General features: G+C 46.4%; 1 protein-coding gene across 7 annotated transcripts in view; it reads right to left on the reverse strand.

Annotated features, from left to right (window-relative positions):
- NISCH (nischarin) overlaps positions 1 to 20620 on the reverse strand; it is a 110275-nt gene that overhangs the window by 79925 nt on the left and 9730 nt on the right. For all 7 annotated transcript variants that reach the window (XR_012231899.1, XM_073574323.1, XM_073574322.1 and 4 more), the window contains exons 5-12: positions 20095 to 20258; positions 12746 to 12841; positions 6600 to 6695; positions 5429 to 5581; positions 5278 to 5346; positions 4524 to 4709; positions 3862 to 3990; positions 2147 to 2260 (exon numbers count right to left, since the gene is read on the reverse strand). Coding sequence is in view for 6 of the 7 variants with exons in the window: in XM_073574323.1 (XP_073430424.1) it covers positions 2147 to 2260; positions 3862 to 3990; positions 4524 to 4709; positions 5278 to 5346; positions 5429 to 5581; positions 6600 to 6695; positions 12746 to 12841; positions 20095 to 20258 (1007 nt within the window). In the remaining variant the exon portion in view is untranslated. The remainder of the gene's footprint in view (positions 1 to 2146; positions 2261 to 3861; positions 3991 to 4523; positions 4710 to 5277; positions 5347 to 5428; positions 5582 to 6599; positions 6696 to 12745; positions 12842 to 20094; positions 20259 to 20620) is intronic.

Consider the following 20620-nt stretch of genomic DNA (forward strand, 5'->3'; position numbering starts at 1 on the left):
CAGGGTTTACCTTTATAGCATAAAATAGCAGTAATACTATTAGAGGCAGGGGCTACCAGAAGGGGAAAAAAAAAATTGCAAAACAGTAACAATCCTCTCATCAGTGCCATACATAGCGCCATGAGAACTATTTTCTTATTTATCCAGCTGATGACTGATGAAAGGCATTTCATAAAAATGGTCCCTGATAACTATTTTTCATTGGCGTTTGCCGGCATGAAACAGGATAGGGTCCACACAGAATACATTTTTGCACTCAATATTAATAATTATTCCACAAAAGAATGAAACTTTCCAAACGGAAACTCGCATACGTTACTTTAGATTTTTTTTTTATTTCTCTAATACTGTCAATGTACACAACATATTACAAGAGGAAAACGACAGGAGAGATCGGAAACATAAGAATTCAGACGCACTAACAGGATTCGCACTTGACAATCTCAGGTCATGATTGCTTCTGGTAGCCACATTCACATATAGATATTGTGGTGTAGTGACCACTGTGTCAGCTAGGGGGCGCTGTGTGGGTGTCCCAGGATGGGTGTACAGGCACATTCAGTGTGGTAACAGGAGCAGGGTCCTAAATGACCATTATGTGTATCAAGGTGGGTGGCCTTGGGATGCAGGCTCGAGTATTGATCAGCAGAGGTACTGCTGATATTTCTGTTACAGTGTGTCAGGGAAGCCTGTGTGTGTCTGTGTGCAATAGAACCTTTAGTGAGGTCATAGCCATGTGATCACCTGTGGGTGTGGTTACAGGGCTATGTAATTGAGGTGTTTAGCACATGTGAGAGAGAGTCTGTCAGAGTGTGGACAGACTTCCCTGTGTCCAGGTGGGACACTACAGAGAGTGGCCTGTGTGCTAAGGAAGGAGAAGCCTTCCTGTGTCTGCGGCTGCAGATAGAGCGCTGCTCGGGACATTGCCCTGGCCTATGTATTAGTTGTATATGGGGAGGACTACACCTCCCAGCACGTGCTGAGACTCTCGGTCCGAGACTGAAGCCACGGATGTTTATGATCTTTTGGACTAAGCTAGAGGCTATGTTGGTGATATGCTGAGTGATGGTTTATGAAGCAAATAAACCTCATGGACTTTGGGAAAACCTGCCTCATAATTGTCTCCCGCTGCACCTGAGTGAGTCGAAACCTACAATATATAGGAGGCTAAAAAGGCTTAAGACTCTACATAGGGCTGTCCACGTCGGGACCAATGAGGGATTTCTGTGGGGCGAATCAGATTTGGTGACTTCAGGGCGAGACTGACATATCGAACTTGAAAACAGAAATCTAACCCAGTAAAGGTGTATTCCTAAACCAGTCTATATGTGATGGCCAGAGGGGTCGGGACTACGGAAACCACCCTGGTTCTGAAACTCCCATTCACTTCTATATGAGTTACAGAAACACAGCACGCCATGAAAGATGGATATGGGAATACCCCTTTAAGAAGGACTTGGTTCAACTGACGTGACTGTAGATACACTTGCATTTCCCCAAAAAATTATCTTGGGATTTTTTGGGGGCCAATTCATCAGTGTTCACTAGTGATGAGCGATGATCGTGCTGGGATAAGGAGTTATCTGAGCATGCTCATGTTCCAAATCCAAACCCAACAGCCTCATAGCTGTCAAATTTGTGTAGGATGCCCGTGGCCAGACAGAGCATACGCAGATGTGTGAATCCAGACATGTCAGAAAAGGTGACAGGTCCTCTTCAACCAAATCCTCCCGTGCCACAGGCCCTGACACCCCGACTCAGCCGGGCCCAGACATACCCATCATAATGTAGCTGCAATTTTACCGCAGAATAAAATTGATCAAGTACACGTTTCTCATTCTTCTCAGTCAATCACTGTCATTAGACTCATCTACATCATATAAAAATAATACATCATTGATCTCTATTAAAATTTGTTTTTTCCTTCCGCTGCCAGGGATATCTTTCCAGGACTCTCCCTCTCGATTTTGTAACATTTTATTAAAATATACAAGGAAAACCTTCACTTGTGTAACAAGAAATGTAAAAAGTAAGGCGCATATTGCTGCCAGTGTACTGATGTGCAATATGTATATATAGAAAAAAAGATGAATACACTTTAATACTAAGGGAAACATTTCAGAAGATCTAAAATCCCCATTTATACCTTTTTATCAGCATTATTCAATTTATTTTTTGCTTCCTTTGCTTTCTGGATTGCTTTTAACACTTCCACAGTATCCAGCTCTTTTTCCGTTGTACTGGTGTTATCTAAACAAACCTACAAAAAGAAAAAAAAAAAAAAGTCAGCAAAAAACTGAATAATAATACTGCACGTGACAGATCGCTGAAGATGGTGGAGTACAGCCAGCGATTGGCGACTTCTGACAGCCCAGTGGAAAGTAAGTGCAGCAGTGCCAGTCATGTACGACCATCACTCTACTTCATTACCCAATCCTCGTGGTCGTGGTGGTTCCCAGTGGTGGGATAGCAAATGGTTGCCTATTGGGAGGATAGGTGATAAACTGCTTAAATGGGAATAATTAGTGATGAGCTAGTATACTCGTTGCTCGTGTTTTCCAGGGGCATGCTCGGGTGTCCTCCGAGTATTTTGGTGTGCTCGGAGATTTAGATTTCGTCATCTCATCTGCATGATTTGCGACTTGTAGACAGGCTGAATACATATGTGAACTTCCTAACAAACAGGCATTCCACACATGTATTCAAGCTGTCTAGCAGTCGCAAATTATGCAGATCAGACGACGAAAACTAAATCTCCGAGCACGCTAAAATACTTGGAGGACACTAGGAATAATCCTTTAAGAGTGAGTGTGTACACGGTGCGGATTTTTCTGTGCGGATTTGCAGGTAAATCTGCAGGTAAAATGACCTGCGTTTTACCTGCGGATTTGCCTGAGGTGCAGGTGTCAAACCGCTGCAGAATCCGCAGAAAGAATTGACATGCTGCAGATTTTAAACCACAGCAAATCCGTGTGTAAAAATCCGCAACATTTGCACTGCGGTTTTTAAAATCCATTGATTATCATTGTACTGTACACTGCTTGAGGATCTGCAGCAGAATCTGCACCGTGTGCACATACCCTTAATCCGCTGGTCCCTGAAAACCATGTATAGCACTCATAATGAAAAATCGGTCGTGTGCACAAGCTCTAAATCTTCCAGAGGGGCTTTTTGGAAAGTCTTGAAAGAAAAAGTCTGTCTATGACCCATCGGCGGAGAAATGTGAATATTAGGACACTTATTTCCAGCAATAGAATTGCAACATTTTTGCAAGGGGGAAAAAAAAAGTCCCATGCTATTTCCTACTAAGCCCTATGATAAAATGACAGGCATAACGTCAAAGCAGAAGCACCAGCGTGCAATATACAAAGGGATTAAAAGGAGTCTGTCACTCTAAAATTTTTATGCGGGTAGGAATTTGCTGCAAAAAAAAAAAAAAAAAAATATCTGTAGTATAGACTGTAGAGGCTTCATTGCCAGAAAAAAAAACAACTTTTTTTGTTTGCAAAAGAGGGGCTTCGGTGCACCTTTGGCGTGGACAAGAGCTTGGTGCACAGTTATGCCCCATCGACTGCATACTGATCTTGATTGACAGCCATGAAGCGGCGCCTCTGCACCTCCGAATGGACAGTGCAGGTGCGCTCACATAGCGCCATTGCAGGCTCACATCGATGGCGCCTGTCTGCGGTACTATATTGCAGACAGTAGGCAATGAAACAATAATAATGACCCGTGCTATAAAATGAACATTTTATTCATCCTGCATGGTGAAGGTTGAAAAATGAAAAAGAAAACTACAAATAAAATGCAGAATAGTCACAATGTGACAATCCACTTAAACACATCCAAGTAGGGACTTACCTCAGCGGCGCGATCACCAAACTGCGCAAGAACTTTGGTCCGGTAATCAGGGACGATGGTAACAGGGTTGTCGGTCAGATTGACAGTCTCCAAGCACGGAAGGCTTCCTAAATTTTTTATTTCATCAATCTGAAAAAAAAAAAAAAAAAAAAAAAATCAACGACATAATGAAAAAAAGGGTTTTCTGGCTCTGAAATTAAGAGATCCATTTAGCTGTATGAAATGTCAGGTGGATTCATGATTTAGGGTGCCTAGCCACCTGAAACGCGTTGATGTCACATATCATGTAAGTGTCAACGCTGATGGTGTTTTACCCTCTGCTGAGCACTTTTAATGAATAAAGAAATAAGTTTGTTCACAAGTTTGTCGAGCTGGATTTCTTTAGTTTTTGAGAACATATAAACCCCTTGCACGTTACCCTTGAGGGAATCTGAACCAAGGATACCAGCGCTGCAAGGTAATTGTGTTAACCACAACTTTTAATATGTGCACAATGCACTGGGATTATCACTCCACTCCTCCGTCGTGAGCACTGACAAAGTAGGAATGCTGGTTTATGCACATGATTAAATATATGGGGTTTCTAGTGTCATTATGACAATTATGTTATTGACATTTATTGCATCCTTTGCTACAAAGTGGATTGCGATGTGTTTGCGTACCTGTGAGACTTTGTTGTTGCCAAGATCTAAATTGACGAGAGAATACAACTTATTTAGTCCTTTGAGGCTCTCAAGAAGGTTTCCAGATAAGTTAAGTGTTTTAATGTTGCCGATCTTTGAGTGAACTCCTTCCAGTAGGGAGAGTTGGTTATAGGAAAGATCCAAGTGAACCAAGTTGTACAAGTACTAAATAAAGAGAGAAGATATTAGACAATCATTTATTGTTAGAAAAGTCGCCTTCTGTAATCTGCATGTTAAAGGATTATCCTCCACCCCAAAAAAAGAACAATTATCCCCTATTCATAAGGTACGGGATAAACGTACTAATCTCGCTGGAGGTTAGACCCCCAGTGATTCCGAGACCAGGGTTTAGAATAATGAGAAAGGGGCTTGACAGCCCCATCCTGAACGAAGCAGAATTGCACTGAGCTCAGCAGACAAGGAGAGAGCATGCACACCTCCGCTCTATTTAGGAGGAGGCTACAGAGCCTCATTCTCAGGGTTTTAAAGCCTTGATCCTGTTGGTCCCAGCGGTCAGACCTTCAGTAATTAACAAGACATCCCCTATCCCATGGCAGGTGGATCATTTTGTGTAAACTTGCATAACTCCCATGGCTCAATGGATTGAGTAAATTGTTGGCCTATGAGGAGGACGTCAATGGGGTTTAGAGGCGCAGATTTTTAATCTTGACTATGGAAATCCATTTTGATTGGTGGCTTTCTGGATATGTGCATATGGTATGAGAACACTTACCTGTAAATTCTCTATTGAGCATATGTGGTTATGACTCAAAGCCAGAAATTCAACTTGTGGAGTCAGTTTCTGCAAAGAAAGCAAACAATTAAACCCATAAAACTAAATATATAGATAATTAAAAGCTCATTGCATGCCTGGGAATGCTTACCACTGAATCATCTATAGAAGGGATCTGGTTGTGACTCATATCCACCGTGGTCAGGGCACTCCACTTTGGAACCACAGCGGTGATCGGACAATCTGAAGACGTGCCTTCTGCCACCCAGTTATCAAACTCAAGAGCTTCTGGTACCAAGATGTCCTGAAATGAGCCAAAACCTGGGTGCTTTAGATGCCATCACACAATACATTTTAAAAATGTTCCTGTTGCATAAAGAATATTTAATATTGTCTTTGCCTGATATATATGAAGATACAAGAAGCAAATACTAGGGCTCTGTACGGGTATTAAGTGTCTGTCAGAGCATGCCTAGATGGTTTCACCACAGCTGATGCCACGCAGACTGCGATCACCCACTGATCCATTGCAGCCTTCTTGTTATATTGCAATGGGTATCACCCATTATATTATGAGCTGTGAAATCCTTAAAAAAAAACAAAAAACTCTCTCTTTGTAAGGGCCACCATTCTCCTTATATACCTGTAGACTGAACGATCTAATAGGTGGTGGGCTTAACAAAAGGAGAATGACCATCAAGGTGTACTAAATAATTGGCTTAAATTATAGCAGAAATCTACTATAGCTCAAAAACATAAGTTAAAATATGTTAAATTCATTAAAGGGGTTGGCTTCCCTTGGTGTACAAGTCTGCAGACACGTTGTGATTGCAGACTTGTGAATACCCAGTGCACACTGCGCGCTGTGGGCATGTAACCACAAATAATGCGGTCACCTGCCAACTAGACGTAAGCGTGATTGAGGCCGGACACGTCTAGTCGACCCAGGACCCATCCCCATAGCATGCACACTGTGACTGCAGACTTGTACCCAAAGGCCAGACAATCCCTTTAAAGTATTGTGCCCACTATAGATTTGGAGCATGCGAGTCCAGTGGGCTTCTGAACAGGACTGACCTAGGAAATATCGGTCTTGATGAATTTCCACCTTGCTTTGCTCGTTAAGCTTTGTGCATAAGGCCTTTAAGTGCGGGAGAAATCCGGTGGATGGGAATTACTTTGCAGCCGTTCTCAGGGCTCCGTACAGAATTTGTGCCCCTCAAATATATGACTAACTAACAACCTTGTACTGTGTAACAACAGATAAAGCAACAACAACAAAATCTATTGATGGAAAAATCAGCATTTACTGAATTTAGCACCTTTAATGAAGATGTTGAAAACTGAACCGTCATGGTTGTCAGGGTCTTCTTGCAAGAGGTGAATCCCTTGATAAGTTTGGCATCAGAATGGCAGATCTGAAAAACATAATCAGCGTGATAAGTGATAACACTGCGCTTAAGGTACTGTCACACTTAGCGATGTACCAGCGATCCCGACCAGCGATATGACGCGGTCAGGATCGCCGGTACATCGCTAAGTGGTCGCTAGTGAGCTGCCACACAGGCAGATCTCACCAGCGACATCTCTGGGGACGGGGGTCGCTACTTACCTGTCACACTAGGCGATCCTGCGTCCTCCCGCCCGGCTCCACGCTCGTCTCTCCACAGGAAGAGCCGCAGGAAGCAGACGACGAGAAACAGTCCTGAACGTTCTCGCGCGATCAGCGATAACCAGTGGGGGAGCGGGTCGTAGGTAAGTATCACACACAGCGATGTCGCTAGCAATATTGCTATAACGTCACCAGTTATAGCGATATTGCTAGCGATATCTCTTAGTGTGACAGGCCCTTTACTGAGAGGACGAGAGGGGGCCGGGCACTTCCTGGAGGGGGGAATCATTATCTATGCTGACTACATAAAACAGAACGCAGCTTCAGGGGATTCTGGTGACTGTCAGCTGCTTCACGTGATAGACGAGCTGGAGCGTTATTAACCGGGCGGGGGGCGATCAGTGCTGTCTGAAGACAAGGGAAAACAAAATCTGACTGTTTCTAGGAAAAGGGAAATATTACCAGGAAGGTTAGATAAAGTTTATGCGTAGCACAGAGCGTCTGCTGCCTCTCTTAGGAGATGTTCACACAAGTCCAGGGGTTATTTTTTGGGTCAATTTTGGGATCAGAAAACACGGGCCCCATTTAAAGGCAACCGGTCACGTCATTTTAGCAACTGAATTGTTCCCAGTGTGTTAGTGATGCAAAGTGAATCACTAACACGCTTTTTTTTCCCCCGATCCAAACGGCGCCGTAATCATCTCCAAAAATCACTTTGTACAGTTATGTAGTACAGTGCCTTGCGAAAGTATTCAGCTCCCTGGAACTTTTCAACCTTTTCCCACATATCATGCTTGAAGCATAAAGATACCAAATGTAAATTTTTGGTGAAGAATCAGTAACAAGTGGGACACAATTGTGAAGTTGAACGAAATTTATTGGTTATTTTAAATTTTTGTGGAAATTCAAAAACTGAAAAGTGGGGCAACACTGCGCAAGTTCGGGAGACCGCTCAACAGTGCACAAGCTCGGGATTTTAGAGCAGATTCCTGGGGTGTCTGCACACTCCGGAACATCAATTAGTACGCATGGGTGTCGACAATATGAATAACCTATGACTGAAAGAAAATGGAGCCCACCCCTTTGACTGAATGAAAAAGTACTAAATAACTATATAAAGTGATTTTTGAAGACGATTATTGCACTGTTTGGATTAAAAAAAAACATTAATGATGCACATTGCATTCACTAACAACACACTGGGTACAGTTTAGTTGCCAAAAATGACATGACCAGTTCCCTTTAAATGGGAATGAAGAGTCCTAAAATGTTTTCTATTTGCTATACTATTTTAACCAGAACAAAATACATATTTGAATACATTTCTTATCAGGTAAAAAAAAAAAAAAAAGAAAGATAGTAACTAGATCAATTTTTATACTTAAAACTAGATGAAGAGCCCGGCGTTGCCTGGGCATAGTAACCAACTGTGGTTAGTTTTAACAAATTATAATGATTATATTTCACATCATATATTCAACACTACAGATTTGCACAAATTAACTAAACGATTACCCAAGCAAGTATTGATAGTATTTTATTTTCAACTCATTCAAGAGCCGTTTGATAAACAACATTTTTGGTTTTTCCTTTCGGTGCAAAGATGAACAGATTTTTGGCAGATCCAACTCTTGAACAGACCACGTAAAGTTGACCATGAGAAAAGCATGGAGATTGCAAATCGATCCCTACTACTTTCAAGGACTGTCCCGAGCCTTGTTAATGGACATTGCAAATAGCAGTTGAACTGGAATCTGGAGGCGTTTAAAATCAAAAAACAAATCAGATGGAATGAGTGGAATTCTTGGAATGAAAATGTCCTCTCATTTGGCACATCCTGCTTCTGAGCCGTCTATCTAACCCTATCCTTTGTGATAATGTCTGCTGAGCTGTGTACCTAATACTCTCCTGTGTGGTACTTTCTGCTGAGCTGTGTATCTAATCCTATCCTGTGTGATACTGTCTGCTGAGCCGTGTATCTAATCCTATCCTGTGTGATACTGTCTGCTGAGCCGTGTATCTAATCCTATCCTGTGTGATACTGTCTGCTGAGCCGTGTATCTAATCCTATCCTGTGTGATACTGGGCTCCCCCTGCAGTCTGTGTCAGAGGGTGGTCTGTGTTGGCACGGTAATAAATTGTGTTATTTCCAGTTTTACAGAAGGACGATAACACCATAGAAATGATAAGAATAATAGGAAAAATTGTTTGGTGAATTGGAATGCGCGGGGTTAAAATTTCACCTCACAACATAGCCTATGACGCTCTCTGGGTCCAGACGTGTGACTGTGCAAAATTTTGTGGCTGTAGCTGCGACGGTGCTGATGCTAATCCCGGACATACATACACACACACACACACATTGAGCTTTATATATTAGATTAAAGTCTATTGGAAACTGATAACAGCGGATGGTCATCAGTTTTTCTGCGCGGATTTGTCAAAAACCACAGGTCAAAAGACCTGCGGTTTATCTGCAGTTTTTCTGCGGTTTAGCCTGCGATTTTCCCCTGCGATTTGACACCTGCCATGGAACAGGTGCCAAACCGCAGCGGAATCCACACAAAGAATTGACCTGCTGCGGTTTTGAAACTGCAGCAAATCCGCGTGGAAAAATCCGCACTGTGGTTTTCATTTTTCATTGATTTTAATGGTACACTGCTGCGGATCCGCAGGACCAAAAACGCTGCGGATCCGCAGCGTGTGCACACACCCTAAGCCTTTAGAGAATGCCAATTTTGGTTTCCACTTCTAATTATTTTATTATACACTGTATCCATTACAAATGGATGACAACTGCAACATGTGAACAGAGCCCAACCTGAAAGTATCTTTATATACAGAAAGCCCAGAATCCAGCAGGTAAGCCCAACAAGCAGTTGTCTTCATACCCCTGCGCTGTAGCAGCTGTCACAGCACCGTCTACATGGCTCAGCCAGCGACTGGCACTGCAGACTAACACACTGATTGTGCTGGGTAGTACACAGGCTAAGTGCTGATCACGGGGGGGGGGGGGGGGGGGGGTGCTCGGGGGAGAGATCCCACGATTGAGCTCTTACGGATCCTAAGGGTTCACTTACATCCACATATAAAAAAAAATCCAATATTCATCCCGAAAAGTAGGACAAGTTTCATGTGTATGTCATTTTGTATGTCATGTAAGTGCTACAGTATGTGAAAGTGCGATTTTTTTTCCTCGTCTAGCATCCGTATGCATGCTGTTTTAACATATTTGACAAATTATAACACTATTTTCAAACTTAGTTGTCAATTAATAAATCAATCTTATATAAAAGATATAGATCGCTAATAGAAAGATATTAGATTTATAATAGGTATATCTATTCCATTATCTACCTATTATATAGAGGATAGATATCCTGCAGATAAATAATTTCACAACCCCCCTACGTAGTATAAATTTGCACCCTTTAGTGCCTTTCATGTGCAGTTTATTCTACGGCTGTTTAGGCTTGTTTAACCTAATAAATAAATGAAAAAAAATGATGTGGGTTACCCCCTATTTTAGGAAACCAGCAAAGGCAAAGCATACAGCTGCGAGCTTAAACAATCAGGCTGGGAAGGTCCAAGATTATTGGGCCCTTCCCAGCCTAAAAATACCAGCCCGCTGACACCCCAGAAGCGGAGCATCATAAGAGTTGCCAGATTTCCATGGTGCGGTAGCAATGAGGGCAACGGGGCTTGGGGATGATGTCAGCTATGAAATGTCGAAAAACACAGCTGACATCAAGTCCTGGTGCTAGTAATAGAGAGGTGTCTATCACCCGACACCCCCATTACTAACGCAGTACTAAAAAGTAAAAAAAGTAAAAAACACACACAAATATACTTTTAAAAAACAAACCAAAACCACTCCCTGACACTTTACCTGGTTGGACGTTGGCCTCCCGTGTCATGACAGTAATATAAGAGCCCGGGGAATGTGAGTGCAAACACTGCTGGAATGGCGATTGAGCGAGAAGTGATATATTTACGGGGGGGGGGTCATTCAAGATGAGAGGGGGTTGTCTTAGTAGTGGAAAACCCCTTTAAAGTGTTATTTCAGGACTTTGATATTGATCCTTATAATAGGGGGGGGATCAGACATCCAGTGCCCACAGCGATCAGCTGTTTGTAGCGCCCATGCTGGCTAGATTTGCAGCTTAAAGGTTGATGAGCTGCAGCACTCAGGAACAGGCACTACATGATTCATGGAGCTGCGATATTCTGGGCAGATGGCCGGGGACCGCGGTGCTTCAGCCGCTGGCCCTTCAAGTCCTCGCTACACTGTAAACAGGCAGCATGTACTACTGAGCGCTGCGGCACGTGCAGTGAAGGATTACATCCTGATACTAGCCAGTGCCAGAGTCAGGATGTTCTATGTGGGTGGAATTAGTGTACTCTACACTTCTGACCCTCTGATGAAGACAATAGTAGCTTCTCCTACATATTGTATATGCACCAGTGCGTGCGTCTCCTACATGATGTATACGCACCATTACCTGCGTCTCCTACGTGATGCATACGCACCAGTGCCAGCATCTTCTATGTGATGTATAAGCACCAGTGCCATCTCATACGTGATGTATATGCACCAGCATTTCCTACGGGATGTATATGCACCATTGACAGCGTCTCCCATGTGATGTATATGCACCAGTGCCAGTGTCTCCCACACGATGAATATGCACCAGTGCCTCCTACGTGATGTATATGCACAAGTCCCAGTGTCTCCTACATGACATATACAGAAGTTTGTGTCTCCTATGTGATGTATATAAAGTAGTTTCAGTGTCTCCTATGTGATATATATAAAGCAGTCTCAGGGTCTCCTATGTGATGTATAAAGCAGTTTCTTCAATGTGATGTATATAACAGTGGTTTCAGTGTCTTACATTATGTAACAGCAGTCTCAGTGTCTCCTATGTGATGTATACAAAGCAATTTCAGTATCTCCTATGTGATGTATATAAAGCAGTTTCAGTGTCTCCTATGTGATGCAACAGCAGTCTCGGGTCTCCTATGTGATGTTTAAACCTCACTGCTTGCTTTCTATAAATGTTACATGAGCAGTGATGAAATTCCCACTGTGATGAGACCTGCAGTGTAATATACATCTGTGTTTGGAACCTCTTATTGCTGATTAATTACATTAACATTGCAAAGAGTTGACTGCTAGTGATTAGCGAGTATGCTTGTTACTCGAGTTTTCCGAGCATGCTCAGGTGTTCGAGTATTTTGGGCGTGCTCGGAGATTTAGATTGTGTCGCCGCGGCTGCATGATTTGCGGCTGCAAGACAGCCTGAATACATGTGGGGATTGCCTGTTTGTTAGGAAACGGGGGTCACCGATAGGAGGATTTCCGGAGTGATTGCCGGAAGTGCATGTTAAATGCCGCTGTCAGAGTTTGACAGCTGCATTTATAGGGTTAATAGCCGAGGGTGGATAGGGATTCCACCTACGGCGGTTTCAGGCACATGCCAGCTGTTCAAAGCAGCTGACATGTGCTGGCAAAGATGTGGGCTCACTGCCGGAGCCCACATCAAATGGAGGGGGTCCGACATTGGCACACTATTACAACCAATGTTGGAAAGGGGTTAAGGGCGAGTAAAATAATGGCTTGACCAAATATACCAGAATCATTTTCAAGTTGATAATTTTGTATTGCTGTGAATGATGTTATAAATATCCAAATGGCCCTTGGCAGAAAAAAAAGTTTCCCCAGCCTTACACTAGGGTAACAGCAGGCGCTTCCCTAAGCTTTTATAAAGGTCGTAAAGCACCTTTAAGAGCACTGCAAGGTCTCAAAAAGAAAAGAAACACCCTATGAACATTGTTACATGGAGTACTACGTACCTGTACCTGACAGAGTGACTTAAATACAGATAGATCGTATGGCAGTAAATGTTCTTGTAGGTTACTTGTTCCTACAGGACCTCGGGTGCCGCTGATCTGAGGAAGAACAGAAGAAAAAACAGGATTTTTGGATGCTTACCGTAAAATCTGTCTCTCGGAGCCTTCATTGGGGGGGGGGGGGGACACACAGGAACCATGGGTATATGCTGCTGCCACTAGGAGGCTGACACTATGCACAGAAAAAGGTTAGCTCCTCCTCCGCAGTATACACCCCACCGACCGGCACTAATTTCGTCAGTTAGTGAGAAAGCAGTAGGAGAAGTAACAAAATAGAGTGAAACAGAACAGACAACTCAACTGTAACCAACAAACAACATAAGAACAGGTGTTGCAGAACATGGGAGGGTGCTGTGTCCCCCAATGAAGGCTCAGAGAAACAGATTTTATGGTAAGCAACCAAAAATCCTGTTTTCTCTATCGCTTCATTGGGGGACACAGGAACCATGGGACGTCCCAAAGCAGTCCCTGGGAGGGAGAAGCAAACTTCCATTAGGTCTGAGAACTCACCACCGCCGCCTGCAAGATCCTTCTGCCTAGGCTGGCGTCCACTGAAGCGTAGGTGTGGACCTTGTAAAATTTGGCAAACGTGTGGATTGAAGACCAGGTTGCAGCTTTGCAAAGCTGCAGCGCAGAAGCTCTGTGGCGCACCGCCCAGGAGGCACCCACAGCCCGGGTAGAGTGAGCTCTAATTTCAGGAGGGGGCACTCGATGCTTGTACCGGTAGGCTTCCAAAATTGCCGATCTGATCCAGCGAGCAATAGTAGCATTGGAGGCCGGCTGTTATGAGCTCATTTTCTGCTCCACCAGCTGGGAGTTCTCCTTCTGTTCTCCCTCTGGTAGTGACAGGAGGTAGTGAGGTTAGTTTAATTGGTAATGGTCTGCCACCTGACGAGGAGGATAGTGATTGGATCTCTGGAGTATCAGACTGGATATAAGACAGCCAACTCCCTATCCTGTTGCAGGTGATTCAGTCTGTTTCTCAGGTCTTGGACTTCAGCTCTGCTCCAGTCATCTCAAGTTAAGTTTGTTTTTTGCTAATGTTCACACTTGCTCTTGTTGGTCAACTCAGTTTTTGTGTGGTCAGCCAGCCCGGCTGGGCTGTGCTGAATTTCCACTCTTATTTATCTGTATTTGCCAATTTGCCTTTTTGTCCTTTATTAGATTGGCCTCTTTTTGCTCTGTCTCAGAATATTCCAGAGTGCTGATATAGTGGGAGAAGTCTAGTGATTTCAGGGTTAATTTTGTTATCAGAAGCGTTGGACATTATTTTTGGTAGGGTTTTTTGGCAGATTGCAGACAGTATCTTTCCTTTCCTGTCCTTTCAAGTTAGTTTGGCCCCAGCCTATTTTTCTGCCTTTGTGTTTTCATCTTGCTTCACCGTCAATACATGTGGGGGGCTGTCTTCCTTTGGGGTCTGCTCTGGGGAGTTAAGTTTTCCTCTTTTCTTACTTTAGGCTTATTTAGCTCTCCGGTTGTGACGAGGCGTCCAGGACCACCGTAGGCACGCTCCACGACTGCTTCTAGTTGTGTGTTAAGATCAGGGCTCTGCAGTCTGCATAGTTACCAACCTCTCTGGTTTTCTGAGACTTAGCGTGTGTTGCTTTTTTCCTTCTCGGTGACCCATTCATAACAGCCAGCTGACCTTTCCGCGCACCATCTGGAATGATGAAAAGTGAGTCTGTCTTCGGCAAGGGAGCCGTCCTAGCCAGGTAGACCTTCATCGCCCTGACCAGGTCTAGCTTGTTTAACGTGCGCTCAAGAGGGTGGATTGGACCTGGACAAAAGGACGGAAGAACAATGTCCTCATTTAGGTGGCAAGTGGACACCATCTTAGGAAGGAAGGCGGGGGCTGCAGGACCACCTTATCCTGGTGGAGCACCAAGAAAGGGGGGGGGCGACAAGAAAGGGCCGCCAATTCCGACACGCGCCGGATGAAGGTGATGGCCACCAGAATGGCTACTTTCCAGGAGAGGAGGGATAGGAAAACTTCCCTGAGAGGTTCAAAGCGTGAACCTTGTAGAGCCTCGAGGACCAGATTGAGATCCCATGGATCCACGGGAGCGCGGTACGGAGGTGCCGCATGAGCCACCCCCTGAAGAAAAGTCTTGACCTGCGGTCGGGAGGATAACGTCTTCTGGAAAAGAATGGAAAGCGCAGAGACTTGACCCTTTAAAGAGCTGAGGGCAAGGCCTGCGTCTAGGCCTGCCTGGAGGAACGCCAGGATAGAAGGGAGTGAAAAGGACATGGGCGGAATGGCACTGGCATCGCACCAAGTGAAATAGGCCTTCCACGTACGATAATAAATTCTGGAAGACAATGGCTTTCTAGCCCGGATCATGGTGTGAATAACCGATCTGAAAAACCTGACTGTTTCAGAACTGCAGTTTCAACAGCCACGCTGTTAAATTGAGCGGCCGAGAATTGGGGTGGCAAATTGGACCGAGACAGCAGATCTGCTCTGTCTGGAAGCTTCCAGGGGGCGTCCGTGAGAAGGTTGACGATGTCCGCGAACCAAGACCTTCTGGGCCAATCCGAAGCAATGAGAATGATGGCCCATGAGGTCCCTTCCAACTCTACGATTCTATGATTCTATGGTACCCCTTCCGCCTTGATTTTCTTCAACAGCTTGGGAAGAAGAGGAAGGGGAGGAAACAGATAGGGGAGCTTGAACTGAGACCAGGGAATGGTCAGAGCATCGGCGCCCACTGTGAGAGGATCTCAGGCCCTGGAGACGAATTGTGGGACCTTCCTGTTAAGGTGAGACGCCAGCAGATCTACGTCCGGAGTCCCCCAACGACGGCAAAGCTGATGGAAGACGTCCGGATGTAAGGACCACTCTCCCGCTGCGAGGCCCTCGCGGCTGAGAAAATCGGCGGCCCAGTTGTCCACGCCGGGAATGTGCACTGCGGATATCGCTGGGACTGATACCTCTGCCCAGTGGAGAATCTTGGACACTTCCGCTAGTGCCAAGGGACTCAGTGTCCCCCCCTTGGTGGTTGACGTATGCCACCGCTGTGGCATTGTCTGTCTGAATCCGGATCGGCAGACCCCCGAGAAGCCTTTCTCAGTGAATAAGAGACAGATAAATCGCCCGTATCTCGAGGACGTTGATCGGCAGAGTTGTCTCTTGTGTCGACCACCGACCCTGAACAGTCCGACTGCGAAACACCGCACCCCAGCCGAGAAGGCTGGCGTCTGTTGTCACAATCTGCCAGTGAATCGTAAGGAATGACCGGCCTAGGGAAATGAGCGGTGACGTCAGCCACCAATTGACTGTTTGACCCGGGACGAGAGGCGAATTGGACGATCCAGGGAAAAGACAGACCTGTTCCACCGAAACAGGATGACCTGTTGAAGCGGTCTCGAGTGAAATTGAGCAAAGGGAATCGCTTCGGCCGTCGCCACCATCTTTCCTTAGACTGTCATGGCTGACCGGAAAGATGGAAGCTGGGAGCTCTGCAGCGATCGTACATCCCATCAAAGAGAGATCATCTTCTCTTCGGGGAGAAAGGGTGTCGAACAATAAGCCTAGAAACACAAGACGTTGTGTTGGAACAAGGCAGGACTTCCTTTTGTTGACGAGCCACCCGAATCTGGACAGGGTGTCGAGAACGATGGTTAGACTTTCGAGAGCCTGGGGAAAAGACGGAGCTTTGATTAGAATGTCGTCGAGGTACGGAAAGAGGACGAGACCTCTGATTCTCAACAGGGCCATCAACGCCGCCATGATCTTTGTAAACACTCTGGGCGCGGTGGCGAAACCAAACGACAGGGCGACAAACTGGAAGTGGTCCTGATGAATTGCGAAACGCAGGAATTTCTGATGCCCGGGAAAGATGTGGACATGCAGATAGGCATCTTGAATGTCTATTGAGCACATGAATTCCTGCACCTCCATGGAAGCGATTACTGAACGAAGGGACTCCATCCTGAAATGTCGCAGGCGGACCCTTTTGTTCAGTAATTTGAGATCCAGAATGGGTCGAACCGCGCCGCCTCTTTTCGGCACTACAAACAAGTTTGAGTTAAACCCTGTAAATCATTCTGTTTCGGGAACGGGCACAATCACCCCGGAACTGAGAAGAGAGGCGATGGATGCAAAGAAACCCGGAATTAAGGCGGGCTCTTTTGGAGGTCGGGACTCGAAGAAGAGATCCCGGGGCCGAGAAACAAACTATCTTGTATCCTGAGGATACAACTTCCCTGACCCAAGGCTTGCGGCCTTTGTTGGTTGGAAAAAGGTTCTGTCGTCGCGACGCGGCGGAAAGACCGAAAGGGCCGAAACTGACGCCTTGGAGGGGGTCTACAAGGTTTGGACTGAGGGAGAAGAGAGCTTGTGCCCCCAGTGGCGTCTTTAATAATCTGGTCCAGCTGGGATCCGAAGAGACGCGCTCCCTGAAAAGGCAGATTGGTAAGGGACTTTTTTGATGACAAATCCGCCTGCCAAACCTTAAGCCAAATTGTACACCGGATTGCAACTAAGTTGCTGGACGCTTGAGCTGCGCAAGACGCGGAATCTAATGAGGCAGAGACCAAATATTCACCTGCATGGGAGATCTGGCCACTCCAGCTGGGCTCCATCAAGAATGCCTTGGCGGAGGTCCTCTGCCCAAGTAGCTATGGCTTTTGCTACCCAAGTGGAAGCAAAAACCGGACTTAGCACCGTCGCAGCCGCTTCGAATGCTGACTTGCTAAAGGTTCTATGATCCTGTCGTTAGAATCCCTCAGAGATGCCACACCTGAGATCGGAAGTACTGTGTTGTTAGATAGCCTGGAAACAGGAGCGTCTACAGAGGGGGAAGCCGACCAGTTGTCGGTGAGCTCTTGAGAAAATGGATACAGCACGCCGTGACGCTTCCCTCTTTGAAAGTGCCTGGTCGGATTTTCTCTTTCCCTGGTAAGGAGCTTGTCAAACTCAGAGTGAGAAGCGAAGACGTTGGAAGGTGCTTCTGCCCGTCTGAACGAAACCTCCTGATCTGAGGGTTTTGCAGGGGAGTCTGTGATCTCGAAAGTGTGGTCCAAATCCAGCTCTAAAATCCCTTCGGATGGCGCATACGAGAACGCTTCGCGTGACTCGGGGGAGGAGGCACGGGAAGGAGACTGCTGGGAAGGACTATGTGGTGAGATGTGGCGAGGAGACGATTCCGGCCGGAGATCCTGCCTGGGCCTTTTGCGGCTAATGCTGGCTGGCTCAGATGGAGCCTTTTGTGACCTGCTGGATCCTGCAGAAGCGTCCAGGGCAACTTAGGCCTCTTTCACACTTCCGTTTTTTCTTGGCAGTTAAAATCCACCAAAATGGCGGAAAGCGGATCCGTTTGTAACTGATGCAAACGGATGACACCGGACCGTTATTTTGACGGATCCGTTGAATGCAGAATAAGAAAGAAAGAAAGAAAAAAAAAATTTTTTCCACCGCAAGAAAGGATTTCAGGGTTAAATCCCCGGCTCACTTCCTTTCTCCGGGCATGCGCACTGTAAAATGCGGATCCTACAGCCAAAAAAACGTTGCAGGGTCCGCCCAGGCATGCCGGCGGACGCAAACATTTTGGTGGATCTGCAAAAAAAACGGATCCAACGGATGGCCATCCGTCAAGATCCGCCGGTAATGCAACTCAATGGGGAAAAAAACGGATCCGCCAAAAAAAAAAAAAAAAAAAATGGCGGTTCCGTTTTTCAAAAGCTGGCGGATTTTGACTGATGGTCAAAAACGGAAGTGTGAAAGAGGCCTTATCAAGAACGGCCACTAGGGACTGAGACACCCTGGTGAGATCCGCCACTGATAGAGAAGAAGCCCACCCAGGAATGGGGGATTCACTCTCATGTGGAGCAATAGGTGGCTCCTGGGCGGCAGGATCAATGGGATTGCTGCAGTCGGGGCAGAGGGCAGTGGACTGACCTGACCTGAGGGAAGTTTGCGTTTGCAAGATGAACATGCAAAGTACTAAAGTACTTGACTAAAGTGCAAGTGGAGGAAGCAGGAGGACGAGCACGATCAGGCTTAGAGTTAGACATAATGAAGGAAAGTCACTGAAGCAGTGCCGGAAGGTTGGGGGACAGTCTGCAGTGCAGAGCTACTCACGGTCCGGTGTCCTGTAGATACTTCCAGCAAGCGATGCTGCACAGCTCGTCTGGACCTGCAGAGCCACAGGCAGAGGAGGAGTCCGGCTGACAGGCTGAGAAAATGGAGGCAGCCTGAGAAGAGCAGGGTAGAAAAGCACGCGCTTTCCTGATGAGACCGAGGACGAGGGATGGGCGGAGCTAACCACCGTCAGGAGGCCGAAGATGGCGCCGCCCGCAGACAAAAGGCAGGCTAGGAGTGGGAGCGTACCGCCCTGGCCGAGCGCTGCCCCAGGGGCGCATAACACAGAGAGAGAGCGGTGGGCGGGCCTAAAACGGGCGGGAGAGAAGCCCACCTCAGGATGAAGGCAGGGGGGCGTGGCCGCGAGGCAGAGCAAGGCCCAAATTGAAGCCGGGGCCTGGAGTAAAAGCGGCGCGCGGGGCGGCGCAGAGATATCACTGAACTGCCGCGGCGACCGCTCCCAACTGGATCCCTGCCTGAAGCCCGACTGCAGAGATGGAACAAGATAAGTGCAGCCGGGGGGGGGGGGGGGGGGGTGCAAATGCTAAGAGGAGCCGTGATGCCTCAGGAGACCTGCCACTCAGGAGCCCCATACTTACCCTCTGCCTGTTCCATCTTCTGAGGAGGAAAAACCTGGGGAAGGAAGAGGTACCTTCATCATCCAGGTGGTGTCCATGAATCCTGTAGAAGGAGGTCCACGCCTCTTCCAAACCGACAGGCTCTGGTGGGCGAGTTGGTGGGAGACGGGGGACGAGGACCAGTCTGGATCGCCTGACACGCATCCGTGTTAGGGGCTCTTGGTCCTGTTGTGGAGAGCTATGAGGATACGGGGTGGCAGTACACGCCGTACTCATAGTCTCTTGTGGGACTACAGATGTGACCATTCACTCTGTATCCTTCCGGAAACCTGAAAAGAAACGACGCACACTGAGGTAGATATGGGTCTAATGAAAGACCCGTGTCCACCTCCTACTGACACTAAGCTAAACTGATGAAATTAGTGCTGGTCGGTGGAGTGTATACTGCGGAGGAGGAGCTAACCTTTTTCTGTGCATAGTGGCAGCCTCCTAGTGGCAGCAGCATACACCCATGATTCCTGTGTCCCCCAATGAAGCGATAGAGAAAACCTGGTTACTAATATACGGTTCTGCTGCTGAATTGGATCAACTGGTACTACTAAAATCAGATGTTGCATCTTTATACCACTTACCTTTAAGTACTTGAGTCTGCAGGTAAAGTCCAGGATATGTCCCAGGTCGGTTTTGGCATCTCCGTTGATGCATGTTGGCTTGGCATGCCGTAGTAACTGCGTTATTGCGTATAACTGGAGGGGTCTCATGTGAAACACTTCACCCGCTACGAGTAACTGTTCACCTGGACGAAAGTCAAAGTCCAATATAACCATTTTACAATAACATCAAATCAATATTAATCTCTTCATTAGTCATCAAGGCACGCTACTCCCAGTTTCATCCGCAGACCTGGGATCATGCGGCGGCCAGAAGACACATGGAAACATTCCGCCGCTCATGTCCCCATTGGACCAGTAGCAGTTTCACGCTGGCACTACAAGCAAGGAGCCGTTCTTCCAGGCAACCTCCAGGCCTCGGTAAGCTTCCTCATTTCCTTTCCGCACCTGATTCTTCAGATACAGGATCCCGCAAGGACAAGAACAAACTGATGATGGGGAGAAGTGCCACCCTTTCATTCAGTAGGTTACTATCCTTGATGGGTGG

This window comes from Dendrobates tinctorius, unplaced genomic scaffold (genome assembly GCF_039654945.1).
Source record: "Dendrobates tinctorius isolate UK_male_01 unplaced genomic scaffold, ASM3965494v1 ptg000038l, whole genome shotgun sequence".
In the NCBI taxonomy this organism is placed as follows: Eukaryota; Metazoa; Chordata; class Amphibia; order Anura; family Dendrobatidae; genus Dendrobates; species Dendrobates tinctorius.